Source organism: Lagenorhynchus albirostris, chromosome 15 (assembly GCF_949774975.1).
Source record: "Lagenorhynchus albirostris chromosome 15, mLagAlb1.1, whole genome shotgun sequence".
In the NCBI taxonomy this organism is placed as follows: Eukaryota; Metazoa; Chordata; class Mammalia; order Artiodactyla; family Delphinidae; genus Lagenorhynchus; species Lagenorhynchus albirostris.
The window spans coordinates 48,173,396-48,200,876 of NC_083109.1; the positions used below are offsets into that span (position 1 = coordinate 48,173,396).

At 44.9% G+C, this 27,481-nt stretch overlaps 1 protein-coding gene across 1 annotated transcript in view; it reads right to left on the reverse strand.

The window, feature by feature from the left end:
* The window catches only part of ZNF133 (zinc finger protein 133), a 28,259-nt gene extending 11,250 nt beyond the window's left edge, over positions 1 to 17,009 (reverse strand). Inside the window, 4 exon segments of the mRNA XM_060124935.1 lie at positions 636 to 731; positions 1,208 to 1,334; positions 16,607 to 16,755; positions 16,758 to 17,009. Of these exon segments, the coding sequence (XP_059980918.1) occupies positions 636 to 731; positions 1,208 to 1,334; positions 16,607 to 16,755; positions 16,758 to 16,947 (562 nt within the window). The 5' untranslated portion in view covers positions 16,948 to 17,009.
* Between the last annotated feature and the right edge of the window lie 10,472 nt (positions 17,010 to 27,481).

Consider the following 27,481-nt stretch of genomic DNA (forward strand, 5'->3'; position numbering starts at 1 on the left):
AGTACAAATGACAACTACAGAATAAAGCAAGTGGGGAAAAGGGTTTAATTTGAAGTGTGCAATTGCACTGTTCTTAAATTTTACATAAAGTGGTATCCAGAATAAGTAGAAAAGGAAAAGTGAAGGCTGTATATTGTAATCCCTTTGAGCAGGGGTCAGCAAACTTTTTCTTAAATGGACAAAATAGTAACTAGTTTAGGCTCTGGGGGCTAAGAGACAAAATTGAGGATTATATAGGTATTTACATAACCGTTTAAAGTTTCACCCTCCTGGGCGAAATCCATTCTTACAATTTTTTTAGAATTCCATTTCAATTTCCCAGTTGGCTTTTTATAGCCTTCCTTCCTCCCACTGGGCTTGCCTTTTTTCTTTAGCTCACTGTTTTACTTCCACATTCTTGCTTGATCTTTTAAAAATATAGTAACAAGAGCAAGAAGCCTATGAATGTGGGAGAGAACTGAGTGAGGCAGAGAGGGCAAAAAGGGAAAGCTCGAGTGCAGATGAAGGGCTGGAAGGTCACATGGTGGGCAGCACACAGGGTGGCCCCAGGGCCAGCACAACAGCCTCCCTCCCCAGCACCTGAGCGACGCCTTCTTGCCCCCAACCCCCTGGGCTGCCCAGTGTTCCCCACTCACCCGGGCCGGTGGCAGGTGGGCATTTTCTCTCTTCTCTCCAGGTTTCCTTCCCTTGCTCCAGCTGGGTGATGAGTTTGGGTTTAGAAAATGGAATCCCTGCTCATAGGAAAAGAAAACAATATGGCTGTAGGTTATAGGCTCAAAAGCCAGTTCCTGAATTCAGAGCCACACTGGGTGGGGAATTTCAAAAGGTGGTGGGAAAGACCTGAGAGTGGGGAGCTCTCTGCAGGGGAGGGGAAACCAGGATGACAGCTCACTGACCCTACTCCATCCTGGGGAGAGAACAACTCCCTCATTTAAAAGAAGATAATAACTAGGAAGACATGTCATGCTTACCCAAGAGACTGGGAGAAAAGGCCTAGAAATGCAGATTATCACATACACAACACACAGACACACACGTACCTCTACACATTTCAATTCTACAAAATCAGACCTTCTCTGGGGAAAGAGGGAACAGAGTGTCTCTGCTTTTGAGTCCAACCCAAAGGCAAAGTCAGAAAGCAAGATAGCTGCTTCAAGCACAGCTACCCAGCTGCTGGGATACGGGTCCTGAGAGATGCCAGGCTTACCCAGCGAGACCAGGTTGCTGTAGTTCTCCAGCATCACCTCCCGGTACAGGGACCTCTGAGCAGGGCTCAGCAGCATCCACTCCTCCTGGGTGAAATCCACAGCCACATCTCTGAATGCCATGTGTGCCTGTAACACAGAATACAGCCCTGCTCACCCAGGAGCCAGCCCTGCCCAGGACTCAGGGTCAGGGGCAGGCAGAAGCCTGCCCGGGGAGAGGTAGGTGAGATATCTAGATCTTGTCTTTGACCCTGGTGCTCTGTGTTCCAAGACTTTTAACCCCTGTCACTATCGGAGCAGTGGCACTTAACCTACACATTCGAGATACTGAATAGGCTGTTTCGGAGAATACCTACCAAAAAATGGAGTCTTTAACTTTCGGGAACATTAGGCTGAGGGAAGAGCAAATAACAAGAGCAAATCTAGGCTGAGGGAAAAGCAAATAACATAAAAATTAAACAACAGTAAAGCAACAGACTTTAAGAATTTAAAAGAATAGTCTGAACAATGTTTTTTTTTTTTAAGCTTTGGTTCTGTTCCTTGTTTATTTATTTTTGGCTGCGTTGGGTCTTCGTTGCTGCACGTGGGCTTTCTCTAGTTGCGGCGAGTGGGGGCTACTTTTTGTGGTGCATGGGCTTCTCATTGGGTGGCTTCTCCTATGGCGGAGCACGGGCTCTAGGCACGCGGGCTTCAGAAGTTGTGGCTCGCGAGCTCTAGAGCACAGGCTCAGTAGTTGCGGCGCATGGGCTGAGTTGCTCCACGGCACGTGGGATCTTCCCGGACCAGGGCTCGGACCCATGTCCCCTGCACTGGCAGGCGGACTCTTAACCACTGCGCCACCAGGGAAGCCCTGAACAATGGTTTTAAATGTTGAAGCATCAGAATGAAGTTAGTACCATTCAATTATGGCAAAGACCAAATACAACTCAGTCCTTCCCTTCAATCCCATGGGGCCCCTTCGGCCTTCCCTGGCCTGAGAGGCACAAGCAGCGAGTGGTAAAGAGCATGAACTTGAATCCTACTGCCTTGGTTTGGGGCCCACCCCCCCGTCAACTAGCACCTCTGTTTTCTCACTTACGAAATGTGGGTAACAGTCCATTAAACTTCCCGTCCCACACTGTGGATGCTCAGCGTGGACGTTCTTGGCTACTTGGTCTACAAATTCATCTCTATGTGCCATTCTTATCCGCCTGCCCCATTTTACTATCTTTACCTCAACACTATTTCAAAATGGAGAGTGCACTGGAATACAGACATCAGGAAAGGTTTCATGAGAGGCCCAGGAACTTGGTCTTGAGGGAAGGGCAGGAATCAAGGGAAGAGGAAGGTGCCAGGTATTCCTGATGAGGCGTGTGGGGAGCAAAGCAGAGGACACTGTGGGCCAAGAAAGAGAGAGCCTGAATCATGGGAAGCAGGACCACTTGGGAGGAATAAAAGGCACCTAGTGGTAGAATACAGAATAGGTCGCGTGTAGTAGCAGCCTGTAGGTTTTAAATTTTTATTGTAAAATATACAGAAACATTTTACTACTTTTACCATTTTTAAGTGCATATTTCAGTACATTAAGTATGTTGACACTGTTGTACAATCACCACCACTTTCCATCTCCAGAATTTGTTCATCATCCCATGCTGAAACTCTGTAACCATTAAACCCTGACTCCCTCTTTCTCACAAACCCTGGTAAACAACCATCATTTTACTTTGTCTCCATGTATTCAATATTTGGCTAGTCTGTGTATCACAAATAAGTGGAATCATACAGTATTTGTCCTTTTGTGCTGGCTTATTTCATTTAGCATGTCTTCAAGTGTCAGCCATGTACTCCAAAGAAGACATACAGACGGCCAGGAGGCACAAGAAAAGATGCTCCACATCATTGATTCTTAGAGAAATGCAAATCAAAACTACAATGAGATATCACCTCACACTAGTCACCATCAAAAAGTCTACAAACAATAAATGCTGGAGATGGTGTGGAGAAAAGGGAGCCTTCCCACACTGTTGGTGGGAATGCAAATTGGTGCAGCCACTGTGGCAAACAGTATGGAGGTTCCTTAAAAAACTAAAAATAGAGCTACTGTATGATCCAGCAATCCCACTCCTGGGCACATATCCAGAGAAAACCATGGTTTGAAAGGATACATGTACACCAATGTCCACTGCAGCACTGTTTACAACAGCCAAGACATGGAAGCAACCTAAATGTCCATCGACAGATGAATGGATAAAGATGATGTGGTACATATATGCAATGGAATATTACTCAGCCATAAAAAAGAATGAAATAATGCCATCTGCAGCAATGTGGATGGACCTGGAGTGACGTAAGTCAGACAGAGAAAGACAAATATCATATGATTTTGCTTATATGCAGAATCTAAAAAAAAAAAAATGACACAAACGAACTTATTTACATAACAGAAACATTCTCACAGACTTAGAAAACAAAGATGGTTACCAAAAGGGAAAGGTGGGGAGGAGGGATAAATTGGGAGTTTGAGATTGACATATACATACTACTATATTTAAAATAGATAACCAACAAGGACCTACTGTATAGCACAGGGACCTCTGCTCAGTATTCTGTAACAACCTAAATGGGAAAAGGATTTGAAAAAGAATAGATACATGTATATGTATAACTGAATCACTGTGCTGTACACCACAAACAAAACATTGTGAACTATACTACAATATAAAATTAAAAAAAAAAAAGTTTCAGCCATGTTGAAGCATGTACTCAGAATTTCCTCCTTTTTAAGGCTAAAAAATACTCTACTGTATGTATATACCATTCCTCCACTGACGGACACTGGGTTTGTATCCACCTTTTAGCTATTGTGAATAATACTACCATACAAATTGCTTTCAGTTCTTTTGGGTATATACCCAGAAGTTGAATTGCTGAATCAAATGGTAATTCTATGTTCAGTTTCTTCAGGAAACACTGTACTGTTTTCCACAGAAGCCACACCATTTTATATCCCCACTAACAATGTAAAAGGATTCTAGTATCCCTACATCCTTGACAACACTTGCTGCTCTCTGAGTTTTTGGTAATAGCCATCATGTGAAATGTATAAAGTGATCTCTCATTGTGGTCTTTATTTGCATTTCCCTAATGATTAGTGACAGTAACCATCTTTTTATGTGCTTATTTGCTATCTGTATATCTTCTTGGCAAAAACGTCTATTCAAGTCCTTTGACGGTTCTTGAATTGGGGTGTTTGGTTTTTGTTGTTGCTCTCTGAGATCTTTATATATTCTGGACATTAATTACTTATCGGATATATGACTTGCAAGTATACACTCCTTAATGCACAAAAGTTTTTAACCTTGATAAAGTCCAATTTATCTATTTTTTCTTTTGTTGCCTGGGCTTTTGGTGTTATTACCCAACAAATCATAACTAAATCCAACTTCATGAAGCTTTTCCTCAATGTTTTTCTTCTAAGAGTTTTACAGTTTTAGCTCTTACCTTTTTAGGTCTTTGATCCATTTTGAGTTAATTTTCATTCTCTTCCATGTGGGTATAAGTTTTCCCAGCAGTGTCTATTGAATAGACTGTCCTTTCCACATAGAATGGTCTTGGTAGTGTTGTTGAAAATCACCTGATCATACATCTGTGATTAAGTTCTGAGCTCTCTGTTGCTGCTCTCAAGATTCTGTTGCCTTTGGCTTGATTTTAATGTATCTTGGTGTGGGTCTCTTTTAAGAGGTTATCCTACTTAGAGTTCATTAAGCTTCTTGGTTCCTCTTCATGTTTTCTATCTCTTTACTGACATTTCCATTTTGTTTTTACATTGTTTTCTTGACCTCGTCCATGTTTTCCATTAGCTCTGACAGCTGTCTTAAAGTCTTTTGTCTAGTAAGCCCACATAGTATGGCAACTCTGGAACTCAGATTCCCCAGATTTGCTTGGTTTTTGTTTTTGTTGTTGTAGTGTGTCTCCGTGCCGGGGTTCAATCTGAGGTGTAAACTAAAGGTTTTTCTTGCATCTTTTCTGATCCTTTGCCTTTCCACGGGTAATATTTCCAGGGATGGTAACTGCCTAAACTGACCAAGTCATGGGTCAAACAGGCTGCAGGTAAGATAAGTTACACTTCCAGGACTAGAGCTGGACTTTGCCAGGTGCCAACAAGGTGGTCAAGACAAGAGAAAGGATTGTGTCCATCCTGCGACAGCCAGTGTGGAAATGCAGGAAACACTCACCATTACCCTGGCTTCCCAGGACCCTGTGGCCATTTTTCCTGGTATCACTAAAGGATGATATCTCAGAAGGCAGATCCGTGTAAGGAAAGCAGAAATTAGAGGGCGTCAGCTGGAAATGCTCTCCCAGTGAGCGAGGCAGGGTCTGCTCTCCAACCCCACAGCTGGGGGAGGGGTGGCACGGTGGAAGTGTAACACTCTGGTTTTTACCAGGGCCCTGGAAAAAAGTTCAGAGTCAGGCCTTCAGTAGGTTTGGTCCCAAACTCTCCTGATCCCAACAAACTAAATGTAGAAGGACGTTTTTCAGGCTCTCTACTTGACTGTAGATGTTAACACATCATTATTAATTTGAGGGGTTGTGAAAATGGTATTATTGTGGTTGTTTTTTTAAAAAATATACACTGAAGTATTTATAGATGAAATGATCCACGGGATTGCTTTTAAAAACACTTCAGGAGGGCTTCCCTGGTGGCACAATGGTTAAGAATCCGCCTGCCAATTCCGGAGACACGGGTTCAAGCCCTGGTCCAGGAAGAACCCATGTACCATGGAGCAACTAAGCCCATAAGCCCTAGAGCCCGTGCTTTGCTGAGCCCTAGAGCACGTGCTCTGCAATGGGAGAAGCCACAACAATGAGAAGCCCACGCACTGCGGCTGCAACAAGAGAAAGCCCACGGGCAGCAATGAAGATCCAACACAGCCAAAAATAAATAAATGTATTTATAAAAACAAACAAAAAAAAACACTTCAGGAAAAATTGGACAAACCACCCCCCTCCCAAGATTGCTACACAGTGTTTACTGTTAAAGCTGGGGTTTTATTATAGTTTCCTTGCTTTGAATATGTTTGAAATTTTCCCATTAATAAAAAATTATTAAAAAATTCTCAAACACCAAAGGAACCCAAAAACCAAAAACCCAGATGCAACAAATACGGCAAAATATAAACAAGTGTTAAATCAAGATGATGCACATAAGGATGTTCATTATGCTATTGACTCCTTTATTTTTAAGATTTTTCTTTTAAAACGTAAAAAGTATACACAGAAAAAACACTGCATTGTGAACAAAACCAGAGAAACCTAAAGCAATAATGAAGGACAAAAATTGGCCATTAGAATCAATTATCAATTCATTTCCCCTTTGGTAACCATAAGTTTGTTTTTGAAATATGTGAGTCTGTTTCTGTTTTGCAAATAAGTGCGGGGAACTAAGATACTGCAAACCACACAGCCAAAAAAAAAGAAAGAAATGAAGACTAAATTTTAAGACACCAAGGAAGAATAGAGTGAAATGAAAACATGATGGCCACTGAAAGCTAACAGGAGGAGATGAAAATGAAAGAAAGAAGTAAAAAGAGTTAGAGAAAAAATGGTTGAAATGGAAAACAGACAAACAAAGAATTTCATTTGTATAATTGCAGCTCCTGCAGAAGAAAACAAAGAAATAAACCAAAAAAGGGTTGGGGTGGGGGTGGGGAGGGAACAGAACTAATATTTAAAACTATAACCCAAGAAAACTTCAAAAATAGATGACATGAATCACAGCAATATCTTTCTTGACCCACCTCCTAGGGTAATGAAAATGAAAACAAAAATAAACAAGTGGGATCTAATTAAACTTAAAAGCTTTTGCACAGCAAAGGAAACCATAAGCAAAATGAAAAGACAACCCACAGGATGGGAGAAAATATGTGCAAATGAAGCGATCATCAAGGGATTAATCTCCGAAATATACAAGCAGCCCATGCAGCTCTATGTCAAAAAAACAACCCAATCAAAAAATGGGCAGAAGAGCTAAACAGACATTTCTTCAAAGAAGACATACATATGGCCAAAAAGCACATGAAAAGATGCTCAACATCACTCATTATCAGAGAAATGCAAATCAAAACTACAATGAAGGATCACCTAACACTGGTCGGAATGGCCATCATCAAAAAATCTACAAACAATAAATGCTGGAGAGGGTGTGGAGAAAAGGGAACCCTCTTGCACTGTTGGTGGGAATGTAAATTGGTATAACCACTATGGAGAACAGTATGGAAGTTCTTTAAAAAACTAAAAATAGAACTACCATATGATCCACCCATCCCACTCCTGGGTATATACCCAGAGAAAACCATAATTAGAAAAGATACATGCACCCCAATGTTCACTGCAGCACTAGTTACAGTAGCCAGGATATGGAAGCAACTTAAATGTCTATCAACAGAGGAATGGATAAAAAAGATGTGGTACATATATACAATGGACTATTAGCCATAAAAAAGAATGAAATAATGCCATTTGCAGCAACATGGATGGACCTAGAGATAATCATACTAAGTGAAATAAGTCAGAAAGAGAAAGACAAATATCATGTGATATCACTCATATGTGGAATCTAATTTTTTTAAATTTATTTATTTTCTTTATTTTTGACAGCGTTGAGTCTTTGTTGCTGTGCGCTGGCTTTCTCTAGTTGCGGCGAGTGGGGGCTACTCTTCCTTGCAGTGCATGGGCTTCTCACTGCGGTGGCTTCTCTTGTTGTGGAGCATGGGCTCTAGGCACGCAGCCTTCAGTAGTTGTGGTGCCCAGGCTCAGTAGTTGTGGCTCACAGGCTCTAGAGCACAGGCTCAGTAGTTGTGGTGCACAGGCTTAGTTGCTCTGTGGCATGTGCGATCTTCCCGGACCAGGGCTCGAACCCGTGTCCCCTGCACTGGCAGGCAGATTCTTAACCACTGCGCCACCAGGGAAGCCCCTGGAATCTAATTTTTTAAAATGATATAAATGAACTTATTTACAAAACAGAAACAGACTCGCAGATTTCAAAAACAAACTTATGGTTACCAAAGGGGAAATGGGGGGGGGGATAAATTAGGAGCTCGGGATTAACATACATACACTACTACATATAAAATATATAGATAGACCAACAAGGACCTACTGTATAGCACAGGGAACTCTACTCAATACTCTGTAATAACCTATATGGGAAAAGAATCTAAAAAAGAATGAATATATGTATATGTATAACTGAATCACTTTGCTGTACACCTGAAACTAACACAACATTGTAAATCAACTGTACTCCAACAAAATTTTTTTTTTAAATGACCTGAATCTAAATATGAAAGGGCTTACAGAGTACAAGGGAAGAATTGACTCACAACCAACAACTTCAAGGTATCTACTGGAAAAACTATCAGACTTTGAAGAATAACAACAAAAATCCTAAGTGACTCTAGGCAAAAAATATACCAGACTTCCATCAGACTTTTCATAATCGTCATTCAACCCTTGTGCATTGCTGGGGGGAATGTACAATGGTGCAACCACTATGGAAAATAATATAGCAGTTCCTCAAAAAATTAAAAATAGAAATTATCAAAAAAAAAAAGAAATTATCATATGATCTACCAGTTCCACTTCTGGGTATTTCCCCAAAAGAATTGAAAGCAGGGACTTGAACAGATATTTGTACACTTGTGTGAGTAGCATTATTCACAATAGCTACAATGTGAAAGTAATCCAAGTGTCTGTCAATAGATGAATGGATAAACAAAATGTGGTATATATATACAATGAATATTATTCAGCCTCAAAAAAAATTCTGACACATGCTACAACATGGATGAACTTTAAAGATATTATGCTAAGTGAAACAAACCAAACACAAACGGACAAATACTGTATGATACCACTTATATGAGGTACCTAGAGTAATCCATAGAGACAGGAAGCAGAATGAAGGTTGAGAGCAGTTGGGGGGAAGGGGAAATAGAGAGTTACTGTTTAATGGGTACAGAGTTTCAGTTCTGCAGGTGGAGAGTGCGGATGGTTGCACAACAATATGAATGTACTTAACGCTACTGAGCTATACACTGAAAATGGTTAAGATGGTAAATCTTATGTTATATATATTTTACCACATTAAATGCATGGCAAAAATATACCATCATTCAAAGCAATAAGAAAATATTCCACCATGACAAAGTGGGATTTACCCAGAAACGTAAGACTGGTTCAATATTAGAAAATCCATTACTATAATACACTATATTAATGAACAGATCCAAGAAGAAAAATCATGATTGCATTTATACATGCTGAAATATTCTTTAACAAAACTCAACTCTCATTCTTCCAATATCCAATTCAATGTAAGACTGATGAATCCATAAAACTTTTCATTTTTAATTTTAGACTTAAAAAGAAGTTGCAAAAATGTCAATTCCCATATAACCGTCACTTAGTTTTCTCTAATGTTAACATCTTGGAAAACCAAAATACAATGATCAAAACCAGGAAATTAACATTGATATAATACTATTATCTAAACTACAACTCTTAACCACATTTCAACAGTTTTTCCACTAATGTCCTGTCCTTCCTCTGGTCCAGATATCAACTGAGCTTCCAACATTGCATTTAGCTGTCATATATCTTTCATCTCCTCCAATCTGTGACAGTTCCTTCTTTCATGAAAGTGACATTTTTGAACAACATCCGTCAATTTTGGTTTATCTGATTTTTAAAAAATGATTAGAATGATATTAGTTCATTTGGGGCTAGAATTCCTCAGAAGTCATGTGTCTTTTTCAGTGCACCCTATCAAGGGGTTCGTGATATTGATATGTTTCATTATTGACGATGTTAACCTTAATCTTGATCACTTGGTTAAGGCAGTGTCTGCTGGCTTTCTCCATTGCAAAGTCACTCTTTTTCCCTTTATAATTAATATGTATCTTGGGAGAGATACTTTGAGATTATACAAATAACGTATTTCTCTTCAATCTTCCACCCACTAATTTCAGCATAATTTTGTGGGACCTGTCTGCAACAATTATTACTGTGGTGTTGACCAAATGACAATGTTCTATTTCCCTCTTTCATTCTAAATTCATTAACTGGGGACTTCCCTGGTGGCACAGTGGATAGGACTCCATGCTCCCAATGCAGGGGGCCTGGGTTCGATCTCTGGTCAGGGAACTAGATCCCACATGCATGCCACAACTAAGAGTTTGCATGATGCAACTAAGGAGGCTGCCTGCTGCAACTAAGACCCGGTGCAACCAAATAAATAAATAAATAAATATGAAAAATAAATTAATTAATTAATTGGAATTCTTCTGTAAGCAAGAGTTGTCCCTTCTTATTTATTTCAGCGTGGATTTACAGTTTATCCTATGGGTTATATTAGAATATTATCACTTTATTATATGTGGAATCTAAAAAAATGGTACAAATGAACTTAAAAAACAGAAATGAATCACAGATATAGAAAATAAACTTATGGTTACTGGGGGGAAAGGTTGCGGGGGGGAAGGGATAAATTGGGAGATTGTGACTGACATATACACACTACTATATATAAAATAGATAGCTAAAAAGAACCTACTATATAGCACAGGGAACTCTACTCAATACTCTGTAATGACCTATATAGGAATAGAATCTAAAAAACTGGATATATGTATATGTACAACCGATAACTTCGCTGTACAGCAGAAACGAACACAACATTGTATGGCAACTATACTCCAATAAAAAAATAAAAGAGGATGAGGTGAGAGAGTAGCATTGACATATATACACTACCAAATGTAAAATGGATGGATGGGAAGCTGCTGCACAGAACAGGGAGATCAACTCAATGCTTTGTGATGACCTAGAGGGGTGGGATAGACAGGGGTGGGATAGGGAGGGTGGGAGGGAGGCTCAAGAGGAAGGGGATATGGGGATATATGTGGGGATATGGGGATATATGTATACATATGGCTGATTCACTTTGTTGTACAGCAGAAACTAACACAACATTGTGAAGCAATTTTACTCCAATAAAGATGTGAAAAAATAAAATAAAATAAAAAGAGTATTATCACTATTTTGCTGCTCAAATTATTTCAACTTCAAACATTGGGAGCTCCTTCAGACTGACCTCATTCCTGCTTTAACCAATAAATGTGGCACAAGTGACACTGTGTCAGTTACAAGCTTAAGTCTTTTTTTTTTTTTTTAATATTTATTTATTTATTTTGGCTGTGCTGGGTCTTAGCTGCAGCATGTCGGATCTAGTTCCCTGACCAGGGATTGAAGCCAGGCCCCCTCCATTGGGAGTGCAGAGTCTTACCCACTGGACCACCAGGGAAGTCCCACAGGCTTAAGTCTGAAGAAGGCTACACAGCTTATGCTCTCAGGAGGCGCGAGATGCCACTTTAAGAACTTCAACTCCCCTGCTGGAGGGACCACACAGAAGCAGAGGCCCCGATACTCCGCGAAGAGAGAGTGTGGGGCCCAGGTGCCCCCAGCCTTCCAGCCAGTCCACTAAAGCACCAGATGTGTGACGGAACCGTCTTGGATGGTCCAACCCAAAAGAGTCCACAAGTGACTTTGGGGGAAAATTCAGCTGGATCTGTAACTCCCACGGAGCAGAAGGACTGCCCAGCGGATTTAACCGAAGGAACTGGGAGAGATGATAACATGGTGGCTCCTCTACGCCATGGGCTTGGGGAGCTTGTTGTGCAGCAATCAGTAATGAAAGCCCTCACAGACATGCTGTGCCTCTGCCTTCTTCAGCTCTGTTAATGACAGAAGCATCCTTCCCATCACCCACATGCTGACTCGGGCACCAGGTGTACTTCTCTTCCTGCCAAATCACACCAGTTACCAAGGCCTACTGAGTCCACCTCCAAGAACTCTCTATGCCTCCCACCCCCACCCCATCTGGGGAAGGGACAGTCCCTCCTGAGAGAGGCTCTGCAGACTATCTCCCGACATCCCGGCCAGCCTGATCCGTTCCTCCCAGAATTAGCTCCACCTACACATGGCTGGATTACTTATTAAAAATGTCCTAAGCTCTTACTGTGCGACAGACACTATCTTAGACCCTGGGGATACAGAAGTGAACAAAGACAAAAACATCTGCCCTCACTGACATGCAAGTTTAGAGAAGGAAGATGGACATATTAAATTAACAAATAAAACACACACCAGATCAGAAAGTAATGAGTGAGATAAAGAAAATAAAGCAGGGAAGCAGAAAAGAAGTAACACAAAAGAGATGGGGTTTTGAGATTTTAAATAGTGGTTAGGAAGGCCTTGCTGAGAAGATGATTGAATAAAAATCTGAAGGCTGTGAGGGATAAGCCAAGTGAGTAACTTTGAAGAGAGCATCACATGCAAGAGAACAGCCAGTGCAAAGGCCCTGAGGCGAGAGTCGGCCTGGCACAGTCAAGGCACAGAGACAGTTCACTGTGGCTGGTATGCGGTGACTGACACTGAGTGGGGGAGGTTCTGACTTTGACTGAGGTGAGATGCCACTGGAGGTCTTTGAGCAAATGCATGACCTGCCTGCTGAACTGACTAATACAGCTGTACTGAGAGGGACAAGGAAGGAAGCAGAGAGATCACTCAAGGGCTATGACCATCCAGGTGAGGTGGTGGCCCGGACCACAGCAGGAGCGGCGGAGGCTGCTTACTGGGGATATGGAGTGTAAGAGCAAGAAAGGAGTCGAGGATGACTCCGAAGTTCTGAGCCTGAGGAAGCTGAAGGCGTTGCCATGTCTCTGCTCCCTTTCACAGCTGAACTCCCTGAAAGAACTGTCCATCCTCCACGGGGGCGGGGCATGTTTACAGGAGTTGATCAGAGTTTGTTGTTGGACACATCAAGTTTGGATGCCCATGAGATACCCAAGTGGAAATGCCAAGTAGACAGGAGACTGGGATTTGGAGTTGAAGGCAGAGATCTTGGCTGAACCTCAGAGGGATGGCATCTCAGGCCTTGAGAGCAGACGGGGCCACCAAGGAGAGATGGAGCTGAAGCGGGGCCTTCCACAGGGGTTCTGGGAGTAAAGAAGCCAGCCAAGGAGACAGAGGAGGCGCAGCCTATGAGGTAGGAGGAAAACCTGGAAACCAGGGACAGCAACATGAAAGGAAATCCTAAGACGAATGCAACTATGTAAAATGTTGCTGAGCATGGACTGGTATTTAGCCACAGGAAGCTCAGTGGTAACTTAGACAAAGAATATTTTTTAGTGGGTAAAGCTGAAAAGCCTTACTGGAATATTTAAAAGGCAATGGAAGGATATTAACGGAGACATCAAGAAAAGAGAATTCTTTCAAGGAGTTTAGCTCTGAAGGGGAGGAAAGCTGCAGGGCAAGAGCTGGAGGGAAACTGTGGTCCCTGCTCTGCTCAGGACCCTTTACTGGGTCCCTCCCACACCCACATCAAGTCCACACTAACTTGCTATTCAGGGCTCACTCCACTACTGCCCACAGCGCACTCTCCAATCAGACTCCCCATGTGAACTTCCATCCTTCCAGCAAGGATGACACTCATGTCTTCACCATGCATCAGTCACTTAGTCTCACTTAACCCGGCACTCATTTAACCCGGTCCCAGGAACCCTATCAGTGGCTCAAGAAGCACAAGATAAGGCACCCGACCGTCAAAGAACCACCTCCCAGTCCAATGCGACAGCTGGACAGTCATGACACAGCCTGAGCCCTGGGGTCCTGATGTGTCAAGCATCCCACAGCGAATGGGAGCCCGGGAATACTGCCGGGGACGTGCAGCGTGCTCTGCCGGGGGAGCCCGTCCCAGCTCATCACAGGAGTTGATGCTCAAGCAGAGAGGTACGGAGAAACAAAAGCAGACAATGGAATAAGTTTCCATGCAGCTGTAAAGCAGGATCTGACGAGTGTGGGGATTAGGGGAGGACACTGAAAGGGTGACTTGGAGAACAAGTTGTAAGCATTAATAATAATTCTAACGAACAGTTACTGAGTATTTATGTACTAGGCGCTCTAACCGCATGGCTAGGGTTATCACACCCAACATCCCTGTCAGGTGGACACCATTCTGATCCCCATTTGGCAGATGAGGAACAGAAGGCTCAGAGAGGCAACATAACATGCTCAGGGCCACACAGCTAGATACGGTGAAACTGAGATTTGAATCTGGGCAGTCTGACTTTGGAGTGGGGACAGAAGCAAACGATTAGAAAGGTCCCTTTCTAGCAGGCTGAATGGCAAGATCAGTATTTATACCTCAGGTGCCCAACTCAAGAGGCAGCGGTGGGGGAAGGGGGGGCAGAGGGAGAAGAAGGTGGAGAAGAGGCATGAGCAAGGGCGCTGCAGGAGTGGAGACGGGGAAGGAGAAGGGGATCCAGCGCACAGCACCGGGGAGAGAACACGGCAGCCACCGAACAGGAGGTAAGTCTGTAAAGAACAAAGAGGCCCAGCTTGTACCAAGGGCAGAAGTTGCAGATGTTAACCAGATCTGCAAGGTTAGAAGAAATGCGGGGAGAGGGGCAGAGACAGGGAAAACCACCACACCGAATTCCACATACATCTCCCTCTCCTGTCTCTGACCAGAGCTGTTCTGACTGAAAGAAACTTTAAAACAACTGGAAAAGGAACTATTCATTTTTTTGGGTGTAATGATGAAATTGTGGTTATATTACAAGAAGAAGTCCTTATGTGTAAGCTGCCTTCTGAGGTAACTGTGTGTGAAATGACAGGCCTGGGACAAAAAGGCAGTGAGAGCGCTGGACGGAACAAGACCAGAAGGCCGAGGCCTTCACGGCGGACAAGCCCCGGGAGTGAGCAGGTCTGAGCAAACGCTGAGACGGAGCGCTGGCGCCAGGATGGAGGGGTAGTGAAGGAGGACGCTGGGTCTGAAGAACAGTCCCTGTGAAAATGGCCACCCTTACAACAGGCCTTGCTTCCTGGGGAAACCAGCTGGGGCCCTGATCCCGGGATGGGGCATTACAAGGCACAAGATGTCAAAGTTGAGCGAAGGAAACCCACCCATGGTCCAGCAGGCAAAAGGCAAGCGGCCCCCACCTGAGGCTGGGCTGTCAGGAGCCCAGGGTCCTCCCCTGGCCCACCAGGCAGTCCTCTCTGGGCAGGCAGGAGCCACAGGGGGCAGAATGAGAACCGAAAGGTTCAGGAGAGTCGCTGGAAACTCTCAAGCTCCAGCAGGGTAGGGTTTCCTCTTCCTTAAAGGCATCAGGAAGGGACCTGACACAGAAGAAAAGACTGCGGCAGCTTGCTGGGAACAGAGCTGTTATGTAGGCTAGAACACCGGGCCTTAGCTGATCCTCTCTCACCGCTGATCTTTACTAGGGAAGTTCACACTCCCTGGGCACTTAGTATATACCGGAGACTGTTCCGGGCGCTGGATGAGTTTCATCTCATTCTAGCCTCACAACCCAGTGAAGTAAGATTTATTATTTTCATTTTACAGATGAGATAACCGAGGCACAGTGAGGTCAGTCTCTTGCCTAAGGTGACACAGTTATAAGGTGACAGAGTCTGGATGAAATCTGGCCGTGGAGGCCAGGCTCTTAAGCAGGGCAGTGACAGCGAACCTCTGTGGGTTGTAAGGATTCTCAGTGTATCTTTCTGAGATGAATCAAGATTGTTCACGAGGTGATAAGGGTTAAGTCTGCGTGATGGACCTACGGAGTTCTATTTATTTACCTTTAAAATTTCTCCGTAATAAAAATTTAAAATGGAACGTAAGATCCCAAATCCGGGCCACACCAGAGATGTCTAAATCCTTGATTCCCGTGATCAATGATGGTTTCCAGGACCTCTGAAAAACTTGCTCGGTGGACCCCAGACGACCTCTTCCTCCAAGTCCCAAACCCAGGGGCGACCAGCCAAACTGAGACACCCCCCCACACGCACCCCGCAAGATCGCGCCAAAATGGCCACTCCACACCCAGCCCATCCCGGGCGCGTTGGCCCACGCCGGCCGCCCATCCGCGGGAGGCCTCAGCAAAGCCGACGGGTAGCCGGGCCCGAAAGAAGACTACCAGCTCCCACCCACCAGAACTCGAGACACCTGGCACCGGGGCCTGCTGGCACCTGTCACCCCCTCGGAAACATAAGGCCCCCAAAGCTTACTTACTCAAACCCCTAAACCCGGTGACTCGTGGCATGAACGACCGCCTCTCCCAATACCGTTATTTCGGCCAAGGCCGAACCTAGGAGGAGGCCGGAGCCCAGCAGCCGCCACCACTGGGCATCGCGGCTGGGCTTCACCCACGTCCCTCGGAGATGCGCGCCCACATTCCCCAAATGTGACACCCGGTAGGGCACGGCCTGAGCCACGACAGCGCGTCCCCGCCGCCACCTCCTCTCCCCACCACCCGAACCGTCTCCAGCCCCAGCCCGCAGGCCAGTCTTTCAAGACTTACCTTTCTGCGCGGGGAAGGGCACGGCTGCAGCGAGGGCCCGCGGGAGCCACACTCACCAGCGCCACCAAAGAACAAGGGGTCACTAGAGCCACCAGCTCGGGGGCCACTCCAGCAGGACGCCAGGACTACACTACCCAGAATCTTCGGGTCGCGCCGGGACCACACCTCCCAGTATGCTCGGCGCCATCAAGCGCGCGGCCCGCCAGGCGCTCCCACTGGCCTCTGAGGGAGCCGTTTCTGGGTGACATGCTCCGGCCACCGGAGAATGGCCACTGTGGCGCCCGGATTCCCCCTGTTTTTTTTTCTTCAAACCACGTGGAGAAGGCATGTAGCGAAAGCATGTAGCTTCTCTCCGTGCACTGACCCCTTTCTCTAACACCTCCGCCTCAGAGTCTACCCTCCCCACTGACCTCTGCAGTGACTTCCGCATCCGGTACCGAGCCCGCCCCCTCGGTTGGCGGAAGTGACGTGTAAGGGGCGCTTCCGTTTGGCTCCTGGGGTGGGCGCCGGTGGGTGGCGCTGGGACGTGCGGTCTACCCCGCTCCGGTTGCGGGGAAGCGAGGCTGTGCCTGCGTTCCGTGAGCGCCGCGCAGGCGTGGTGTCCGCCAGTTCACATAACCCTTGAACTCACTTAAACCCGTGGCGGGGGTGGTTACTGAGACTGGGAGAGACAAGGCATGTTACCGGGATCTCACGACCGAAGGAGGCAGACGCGGGTTCCTGCCCATGTCCGCAACCGAAACATCCCTCTGTGCTCCCTGAGGTCTTGTCCCTGTGTGGAGTCCACAGATTTATGGGCAGCCTCTCATCCATCTAGTGGGGGGACAGGAGCCTCAGTGATAGACCATAGCTTGGGGCTGATCCCCTCATAGTCTTCGCTCTGTACCGGAAAAAGACAACAACCTGAAAGTTGAGAATTATGTTTCATTTGGTGGCCTTACACCTGGGAGACAGCCGCTCAGCTAGCTCTGGGGAACTGTTTCAAAGAGGTATGGGAGGAGCCAGGATATATAGGAGTTTTTGCTGAAAAAAACGAGTGGTTGAACCTCAAAAGACGACCACTAGTCACGAAAGAAGACATATCTCAACTTAATGAATTTAGCACTTTTCTATGCATGGGAAGATGCGAGTCCGGGCTCAGTGAAATGATTCCTTTGATATGGCACGTTAGCTATCTAGGGCCAATATCCTGCTTTTCTCCATCCTGAAGTCGCCTCAGGGCTCACCCTCAGGGTGCACCCTCGGTGTGGCTGCAGAGACTGATGCCTTGACGTCAGGCAACATTCGTTGTTTATTGGAATGGCAGGCGCCATTTTTTTTTCTTTTTTTGTCCACAGCTCTCTGGGTCTTTGTTCAGGGTCCTGAAAATGGGGCAGCACTGGTGCTATCTGGGATATCTCAACTGGGGAGCTGAAGAACACACCCCACTTCGCTGTGGAAGGGCGTTTCCACTAGGGCACCTTCTCAGTTCTGTTTACTTTCCTCAGATTTGCTTTCTGAAATTTTGTCCTCTAGGAAGACCAAGAAAATATTCACGTGGCCCGGAAAGCCAGGGAGAGACAAGAATTTCCTAAAATTCCTTTTTAGCTCTTGGAGGCTGAATCCATCCCCTTCTCTTGCCTGGAAGCTGCCTTGTTCGTAATGAATTCCATTCAGCCCCTGCCCTGGAGAAAGTGCCCAGTCTGACTTGGACCCTCTCTCCACATCCCTCTCTGCCCCACCCTACGACTAGTCCTTCACCAAGAAATTAGTGTCGACTGAAAATGCACAAACTGAAAGTTGAGAATTATGTTTTATCAGGCGGACTTTCTGAGGACTTCAAGCTTAGGAGGCAGCCTCTCAGTTAGCTCTGAGGGACTGCTCCGAAGAGGGAGTGGGGGAGCCAGGATATATAGGAGTTTTGCAACAAAAACCAGGTAGTCAGAACATCAAAAGGTTACTGTTAATTAAAGAAAATCAGACATCAAGTTAATAAATTTAGTGCTTTTCTATGTATGGGAAGATGCAAGAGTCTGGGTTCACTCAAATCATTCCTTTGCTATGCACCTTAGCTATCTGGGACCAGTATCCTGTTCTTTCCCATCCTGAGCCCCCTCAGGGTGCACCGTGGTGGGTGAGGTGTGGCTGCAGTGGCTGATGCCTTGGTGGCCACAACAGCCTTTGTTTACTGGTCGGGCAGGTGGCATTTTTAGTCCACATTAGCTACGTGGACAAAGAAAGTCAAGGAAGTCACCTGCCTGATCAGTAAACAAAGGCTGTTGTGGCCACTGCAGCCCCTCCCAACTGTGCACCCTGAGGCGATTCAGGATGGAGAAACAAGGGTACTGGCCCTAGGTAGTTGGGTGCATATCAAAGGAATGATTTCAAGGAGCCTAGACTCTTGCATCTTCCCATACATAGAAAAGTGCTAAATTCATTAACTGGAGATGTCTGTTTTTTCTTTAAATAACAGGAATCTTTGATGTTCTGACTACCTGGTTTGTTTGTTTTTTCTTCAAAAACTCCTATGTATCCTGGCTCCTCCCTTACCTCTATGGAACACTCTTTCAGAGCCGTCTGAGAGGCTGTTTCCCGGGCTTAAATCCTCAGGATGTCCACCGAGTAAAATATCATTCTCAACTTTTAGGTTGTGCTTTTTTGTTGTTTTTTTTAATCCACACTGGTCTTCAGGGATGTGATGTGGATTTCACCTAAGAGGTGTGAAGGCTGAGGAGTCCTACTGGGAAGAACCCATACCGAGGGGTGGTGCTGGAGAATAACAGCCACCTGGTATCACTGGGTGATTATGGCTTCCCTTACAACTTAAAAATTGACCTACTGAGCAGCTTAAACCCTTGACGCAGAAAAGACAAGAAAGGGAGAGCTGACCTTTGCCTTAGGAATGGACCTGACAACAAAGATGAGATTTTCCACATCTCCCCAGGGTAGGTCTGCATGTTTTTGTACAGTTGAGAATAGGTGTGTGTTGTTATTGGTAGTGTGTGATTTACCTTTGCTTAGAGAAACATGTCATTGAGTTGAATGGTTTTTTTTAATTTGTACAAATACATATTTTAAACTTTAGACTTTTATTTGGAAATAATTTTAAGCTTACAGAACGTTGCAAAAATAGTGCACAGGACACCAATACTGCCTTTACCAGATTCACTTACCGCTAACATTTTCCTCCAGGGTTTCTCTCTAATTTTTCCAAGTGAGCAAGCACCCGCACGCTCTCTCTCTCTCTCCTTTTTCTTCTTTGAACCATCTGTAAGTTGCACACACCGTAGACCCTTAGTTCTGTCGATGTGTGTTTCCTAAGAACAAGGACATTCTCTTACACGATCACAGTAGTTACCTGGTTCAGTAAATTTAACACTGATGCAATATTTTACATAACCTGCCATCCATACTCCAGTTTGACAACTGACCCAAGAGTGTGTTTTATAACATGGCCTTACTCTAGCACAGGATCCAGTCTAGGATTTGAGTTTAGTCGTCATGTCCCTAACTTCCTCTAATCTGGAGTATTTCACAGTTGTGTTTTTGTCTTTTGTGACAACATTCTTGAAGGGTCAGGGCTTCTTTTTGGTAGCTGACCATTTCTTACTGGGGTTTACCTGAGGCTCCTACATGGTTGGATCTAGCACTGACTTGAGCGGAATTGTGTCCTTCACGGGGCATCACATCTAGTGCTGCTCGATTTCTGCCTTGTACTGAAGACCATATCTGGGGAGACACTTTAAGACCATACATCCATTGATGATTCTTGCCTAAACCAGTCTTTACTGCGATGGTTACCAAGTTATGATTTTCCAATCAGCACTAGGCATTTAAATAGGATGCTATCTTAAAAGAGAAAATACAGAATTTCCAGGTAGCAATGAGACATGGGGAAGCTCAAACCCCTGATCCCAGTATCACCAGAGCCATTCGGAAGTGCAGAGGACTGGGAGAGCTCGAACAATGAAGCACGAAGCGGGCGGGGGGTGGGTGACAGGAGGCAGGAATGATGATGGAGGCGGGGGCTCCATGGATTTCCTCGCCTGCCTGGCTGAGGTGTCCGTACTCAATCCTGTCCATTGGTGAGCTTACAAAATTATAACAGCACAATATCTAATTACTGAGAAAAGGAACTTCATTGATATATTATTTTTTAATTTAAATAATGCATCCGTGTACCCATATATTTAATATTTTCAGAAAAGCCGATTGTCCCTTAATAAGTTAATTAATTAATTACTTAATTTGTTATGCTGCACACAGGCTTTCTCTAGTTGCAGCGAGCGGGGGCTACTCTTCGTTGCGGTGCGCGGGCTTCTCATTACGGTGGCTTCTCTTGTTGCGGAGCACGGGCTCTAGGCGTGAGGGCTTCAGTAGTTGTGTCGTGTGGGCTCTAGAGCGCAGGCTCAGTAGTTGTGGCGTGTGGGCTTAGCTGCTCTGCAGCATGTGGGATCTTCCCGGACCAGGGCTCAAATCCGTGTCCCCTGAATTGGCAGGCGGGTTCTTAACCACTGCGCCACCAGGGAAGCCCAATAAGTTAACTTTTTAACCATATTCATAGTTAAGCAAGACTGAGCATCATAAAATAGATAACTAACAGGGACCTACGGTATAGCACAGGGAACTCTTCTCAATACTCTGTAATGACCTATATGGGAAAAGAATCTAAAAAGACTGAATATATGTATAACTGATTCACTTTGTTGTACAGCAGAAACTAACACAACATTGTAAATCAACTATAATCCAATAAAAAGTTTAAAAAAAAGACAACAAAAAAAATGGGTAGGTCCCAGGCAAACCAGAACAACAACAAAAAAGACTGAGCATCATGATCAGATTTTTTTTTTTAAGGACAATAATGCCAGCGTCAGGAAAGAGCAGATCCTGAAGAAGGAAGAAATTAGGGACAATAAGAAGTAATATACAGGAGTAAAGCCCTGGTAAAGACAAATGAGATTTATTACCAGTGAACAACTGGGAGTCATCAGAAAACTCATCTAATGTAGACTAGCGTCTTCAAACTTGAAAATGCTGGGGATTCTGACAAGATGCAGATTGTGACTTGGGGACCTGAGCTCCCAGGAAGGGAGATGCTCCTGGCCGGGCGGGGCCCATGGCAGTTGTCAGTCCCCTGGAGGCACCTTGTAAATGACAGGAGGGTGTGGATAAAGCGAACTACAGAAGGAGCAGCTGAATGAGGTCAGTCCTGGAAATGGGTTGACAAGATCTCAGTCTAGATGAGAACCTAATGGTTCCTTTGGGATTTTGTTCTCCAATAGTTCCACGAGGGCCCGATGGCCCAGGTATGACTCAATTTCAGGTATAGGCTACTATTTCTTTAAGCTCTTCTCAGGAGCCAGATACTGTGCTTTGCCCATATTACCTTCTTGAACCTTCAGAACACCAAATGGAGATTCCCCCCTTCTTGTGGATGGGGGACACAGAAACAGAGCTGGCAGCAGCCAGTAAGTTGCAGAATCCAAATCTGAACCCCTGTCTGGCCCCCAAACGCTGCTCTTTCCACATGTTAATGAAGTGCCCACCACACACCACTCGCAGGGCTCATTAAGTGAATGTGTTGCATTCCCCGCTCCAGCAGCACAGACTATCGGGGAGAGGGATGTGTCTGCAAGTAATTACCGTCCGGCCATGTTACTAGACAAAGGACCAGAGAGGTACCAGCTCTCCACTCTGCAGAATTTTTTGGTTAGAACTGTAACAAATGTCCTTTTCCAATGTAGAATCTTGAGAGTTGAATAAGCTGGAGTAACATTAGAGATAATAAATGACTGCATCTATCTTAATTCTTTTCCTCCCAACATTTTATTGTGAAAATCTTCTAACACAAAATATTGGAAGAATCGGAATGTCCAGACGCGCACCACAGTTACTATTTTACCATATACATATATATTTTTTGTCACACCCCTCGCTATCTGCCCATCCGTTAGTCCATCGAATTTTTGGATGCATTTCACAGTCACAGACATCAGTTCACCCCTAAGCACTTCAGAACGCAGGTCATTAACTAAAGTTCAATATTTGTTTACAGTCCATTTTTTAAGTTTACTTACAGTGAAGTGCACAAATCTTAAGAGTGCCATTTAATAAATTTTGACAAACGCAGACACCCATGAAACCCAAATCCTTCCCTAGACACAGAATGTTCCCATCACTCCAGGAAGTTCCCTTGTGCCCCTGCCAGCTAAATCCTCATCCCCACAGCCTCAAAGGCAATCGCTAGATTAGTGATTCCTGTCCTAGAACTTCACATAAATGGAATTAGCTTTTTTTTTTTTTTGAGAATCCTGTGGCTTTAGCAAGCAGTTGCATACGTTCAACACACCTTTACTAGACTCCAGATATATACTTGGAAAAGAATTAGTTTAGGGAATTCCCTGGTGGTCCACTGGTTAGGACTCTGCCTTTCCACTGCAGGGGGCACAGGTTTGATCCCTGGCTGGGGAGCTAAGATCCTGCAAGCCGTGCTGCGTGGCATGGCCAAAAAAAAAAAAAAAAAAAGTTTACAGGAAACGTTAGTTTTAGCCGAGTGGTCAAGTTTGGAGGGTTGCACAGGCAAGCCCTTCATACCAAGGCAGACACATCTACAGACTAGATCAAGGAGCAGAGTGATCCCCAGGGTGGGAGATTCAGTGACTTACAGCGGTCAGCCCCAGGGTGGGGCTGCCGGGCCTCCGGGCATCCTCGGATACCTGTGTCTGTACCTGCTGTCAAAGATACCAAGATCCTTTGAACTCTTAAGATTTTTTTTTCAGTATTTCAAGGTATCAAATAGAAGCGATACACTAATCTTCCACAAGGCAGCAGAGACTGACAAAAATACCCTTCTCCCCTTGGCTTTTGGCTGTGATGACACAATCCTGATAGCTAACATTTTCGGAAAGTCCACACTGTCCCAGTCACTGTTTGAAGTGTTTCACACGTCGAATTTCACTTGGTAATATCAGTCAGTACTATAACATCTCATACATGGCAGGGTGTCTGTGCCTCTAAAAGTGAGAAAACACATGTCCTCTAAATATGCACTTTGTATGGTAGATTTTAAAAAAACTGAGGTCTATGGAGAAAGATAATGAAAGAAATGGCTAGGCTAGACAGAGGCAGGCCTTGGGACTTCCCTGGTGCCTCAGTGGTTAAGAATCCGCCTGCCAATGCAGGGGACACGGGTTCGAGCCCTGGTCCGGGAAGATCCCACATGCCACAGAGCAACTAAGCCCGTGCGCCACAACTACTGAGCCTGTGCTCTAGAGCCCGCATGACACAACTACTGAAGCCCGCGCACCACAGTGAAGACTAGCCCCCGCTTGCCGCAACTAGAGAAAGCCCACATGCAGCAACAAAGACCCAACGCAGCCAAAAATAATAATAAATAAATAAAATTAAAAATAAATAAAATATGGGCTTCCCTGATGGCGCAGTGGTTGAGAGTCCGCCTGCCGATACAGGGGACACGGGTTCATGCCCCAGTCTGGGAAGATCCCACATGCCGCAGAGCGGCTGGGCCCACCCATGAGCCATGGCCGCTGAGCCTGCACGTCCGGAGCCTGTGCTCTGCAACGGGAGAGGCCACAACAGTGAGAAGCCCGCGTACTGCAAAAAAAAAAAAAAAGAAAGAAAGAAAGAGGCAGGCCTCTATTTCATTCTTAAGGAAATTCCTTCCTGGGGAGACTCTGGGATCCAAACATAATGAATGATTTTTTAAATCTATTTTTTAAATCATCTGATTTTTTGAAATCATGTATTGAAAATGTGAATAGTTCACATTATAGGAAGTTGAAGGTATCAATCATAAGAAATGGGCACAGTAAATTTATGAGTAATTGTTCTTAGGCTTTAAAAAGGCAAAAGAGACTGGAGTTGTGAGTTCCATTTCCCCTTGATGGGTGGCACGGGTCAGGAAATCCAGCTTTTAACCAGTTGTGACCACAGCCAAGACATTTGACCTCTTTGGGCCTCAGTTTCTCCATCTGTAATACGTGGGTTTGAACTAATCACCTCGCAGGGCCTTTCCAGGAAAGTCCAGGGTACTCTGACCTTTGACCTGAGACCCCCATCCGCTGGAAGCCCTGACCCTACTCTCAAAGTGGCTTCAGCACCACTGAACAGCAGGGGGCACCCTCTACTTGGGGAGGCATTCACTCACCGTAGGCCTCTGGCCATCCAGGCGGAGACCGGGCACAGACCAGCAGCTCAACTGTCAGGGCTCAGCTGTCCAGAGCAGCTATCCCCTGAACAACCGAGGTGACCACTGCCTCAGAGGAATCCACTGATCTTGTATCTTTCCAAATGTCTGTGAGATTGAAATATGTAATTGTATTTTAAGTATGGATACCATTGAAGAGGATGGAAATCATGGCAAGGCCACACTCCGGGGCCTTGATCTTGGACTTCCCAGCCTAGTGAACTGTCGGAAATAACTTGTTTAAGTCACGCAGTATTTTTGTTTTGGCAGCACAAACGGACGAAGCCATGTGTTCACGTAAGAAAACATCTTTCACTTAAGGAACCGATACAAGAATCCTAGCAAAGAACTCGAGTCAAGGCATCTTCCAGCGCCCTTCACCTCCACAAGATAAAAGCAGAAGCTGGAGATGCTGCACATTCTCTTCTGGTTAAAGAACATTGCATTTGACTGTAACAAGAGTTTAACCCTGATTATATCTTAAATTGTGTTTGTTCTGGCTAAAGACTGAATTCCAGGCTGGTGTCTATAGTAGGATTCCAGCAACTTGAGAATGAATGGATTGTGTTTCCTTTCAGCCTTCTAATGTCTTGGTGAAATGAATATATGTTACTGTTCTTACATATCTCACCAGTGAACCATCTTCAACAGGAAAAGAAAGCTTCTGCTAGCCCGATAGCATTTTTGTGCAAATTAGAAAAAGATGCCCCCTTCCTTAAGGCATTTTGCTTTTCCTGAAATTTTTCCTGATAGATATTCATTTCTACAAGGTCTAAGATGTAAATTGCCCTCCTTAGTTTTGTTCAGTGTACACACTGCACGGTGATTATCAAACCGCTCTCCTGATAGGTCCAACCAAGAGACAAGGAGAAGAGCTACTTATTTCATAACACTGTTTTGTAATTGCTTTCTTTCTACCCTTTCCCCTTGTCACCAACTTTTCTTACCTGGAGGCAAACATAAAATTTCACCCCAGTGATTAAGAAGTCTATACCAGGTCCCAGCAATTAAATACATTCTTGGGAGAAGACACTCAGCTAATAGCTAGATGACCATAACAGCAAGCAAAGAAAATTGTGCACACACACACCCTCAAACAAAACAAAACAAATTTAAAAAACCCGGAAGACATCCCAGTCTGGTCTGGCGTGGTGGGGGGAGGAGAGTATCTTTTTCAGCGGCCAGATTAGCTTTCATGCTTTTATCACATCTTCTGAACGTGTATTGCTCCATTGTTTTGGAATTACAATCGTCTGCGATCTCTTGAATCAAAACCAAGCTCTATCTGTATACGTGGGAGAATATAAGATGCCTCCCATGGGAGTGTTCTGGAGCTCCAGACCTAGTCTCCAGTGCCCGGTGGTGGGCATCCGGCAGCTCAAGCCTGTTCCCTTCCTTCCCAGGCCTCTTTCTCCTCCTTGGTCCCTTGATCTCCATTAATTTCACTGCTCTCCTCTCAGTTTCACCGATGATCACCCACCTTCCCAGAGCCTTTCCCAGCATCAGATCAGTTACCAAGCACACCCTGCCTGCTCCAGATTCTTAAATCTGTCTGATTCTCTCTGTTGCCTTGCCTCAGCCTTAAGGTGTAGCCTTGAGCCCTTTGTCCTTTCTCTCTGGGAGTAACACAACAGCTGCTCAGCCCTGGCATTTGGAAAACTCCTGACCGCCTTTTAATTTTCTGCTCTCGTGTTATCTAAATAGAGCTCTGACGATTTACCCAAACTGCTTATAAACCCCCAGGGGCTCCTTGCCGCCTTCAGGATAAAATCTCAACTCTGTTCCAGTCTACCCCAACTCAACCCTAGTTTTAACCTTCACTGTCCTACTTTCTGCTTCCCCTCTGCACCTCAGGTCTTCCTGGCCACTTCGAACTGCTTAGAATTTCCTCAAAACGTTGTGCTTCTAGCTCCCCATTGTCCAGGACCCCATGGACTGAATGTCACCGCTCCTTCCCTGGCAAGCTCTTACTCATCCTTCAAGGTCCAGCTCAAGTGTTGCCTCTTCTCAGCAGCTTCCCCATACCCTCTTGATTTGACTTTCCTAGGGCAATTTACAAACCTCTGCCTTAATATATTTTACCATGGTGTGTTGCAACATGTTTCTCATGGTTTCTCTCCCATCAGGAATGATCTCCCCCCAGGCAGGTGCCGGGTCTCATTTTAGCACCTGTCGCTCTCAGAGCTGACACTCAGAAAGGACTCAAGAGCTGGCTGAACCCTTGAAATGCAAAGATAAGAACAACGAGGTGACTCCATGGATGCTAAGCAACTTCTGATGAGCGTCAAAGATGGAAGGGAGGAGGCTGCTGTGGCCTTGGTGGGCCACTGTTGTTCAGAGAACCAGAAAACTCAGAATGTGTAAAATCAGAACTTTCCAGAATGTTCTCCTGTTTTGTCCGCTTGACATTCGGGGGCTCTATGGGACTGTGGCTTTACAAAATGAAATAAAAGGATCTTTGCTGTTGACTGTAGAGTGATCATCCTTAGAAAGACAAACACTAAGAAAGAGAAAATCACCATATCAATGAATTGCAAGTTCAGAGTTCTAGAATTGATTTATGGGCTCCGGCAAGGTGGTCTGACAGTAAACGGTGATCTTTTTCTTCTTCTTCCAATTCAGTGTTCAAAAATATTACAAGAGTGAAATCAGTCTTGCTGATATATTTTGAATTCCTTGGAATTCAA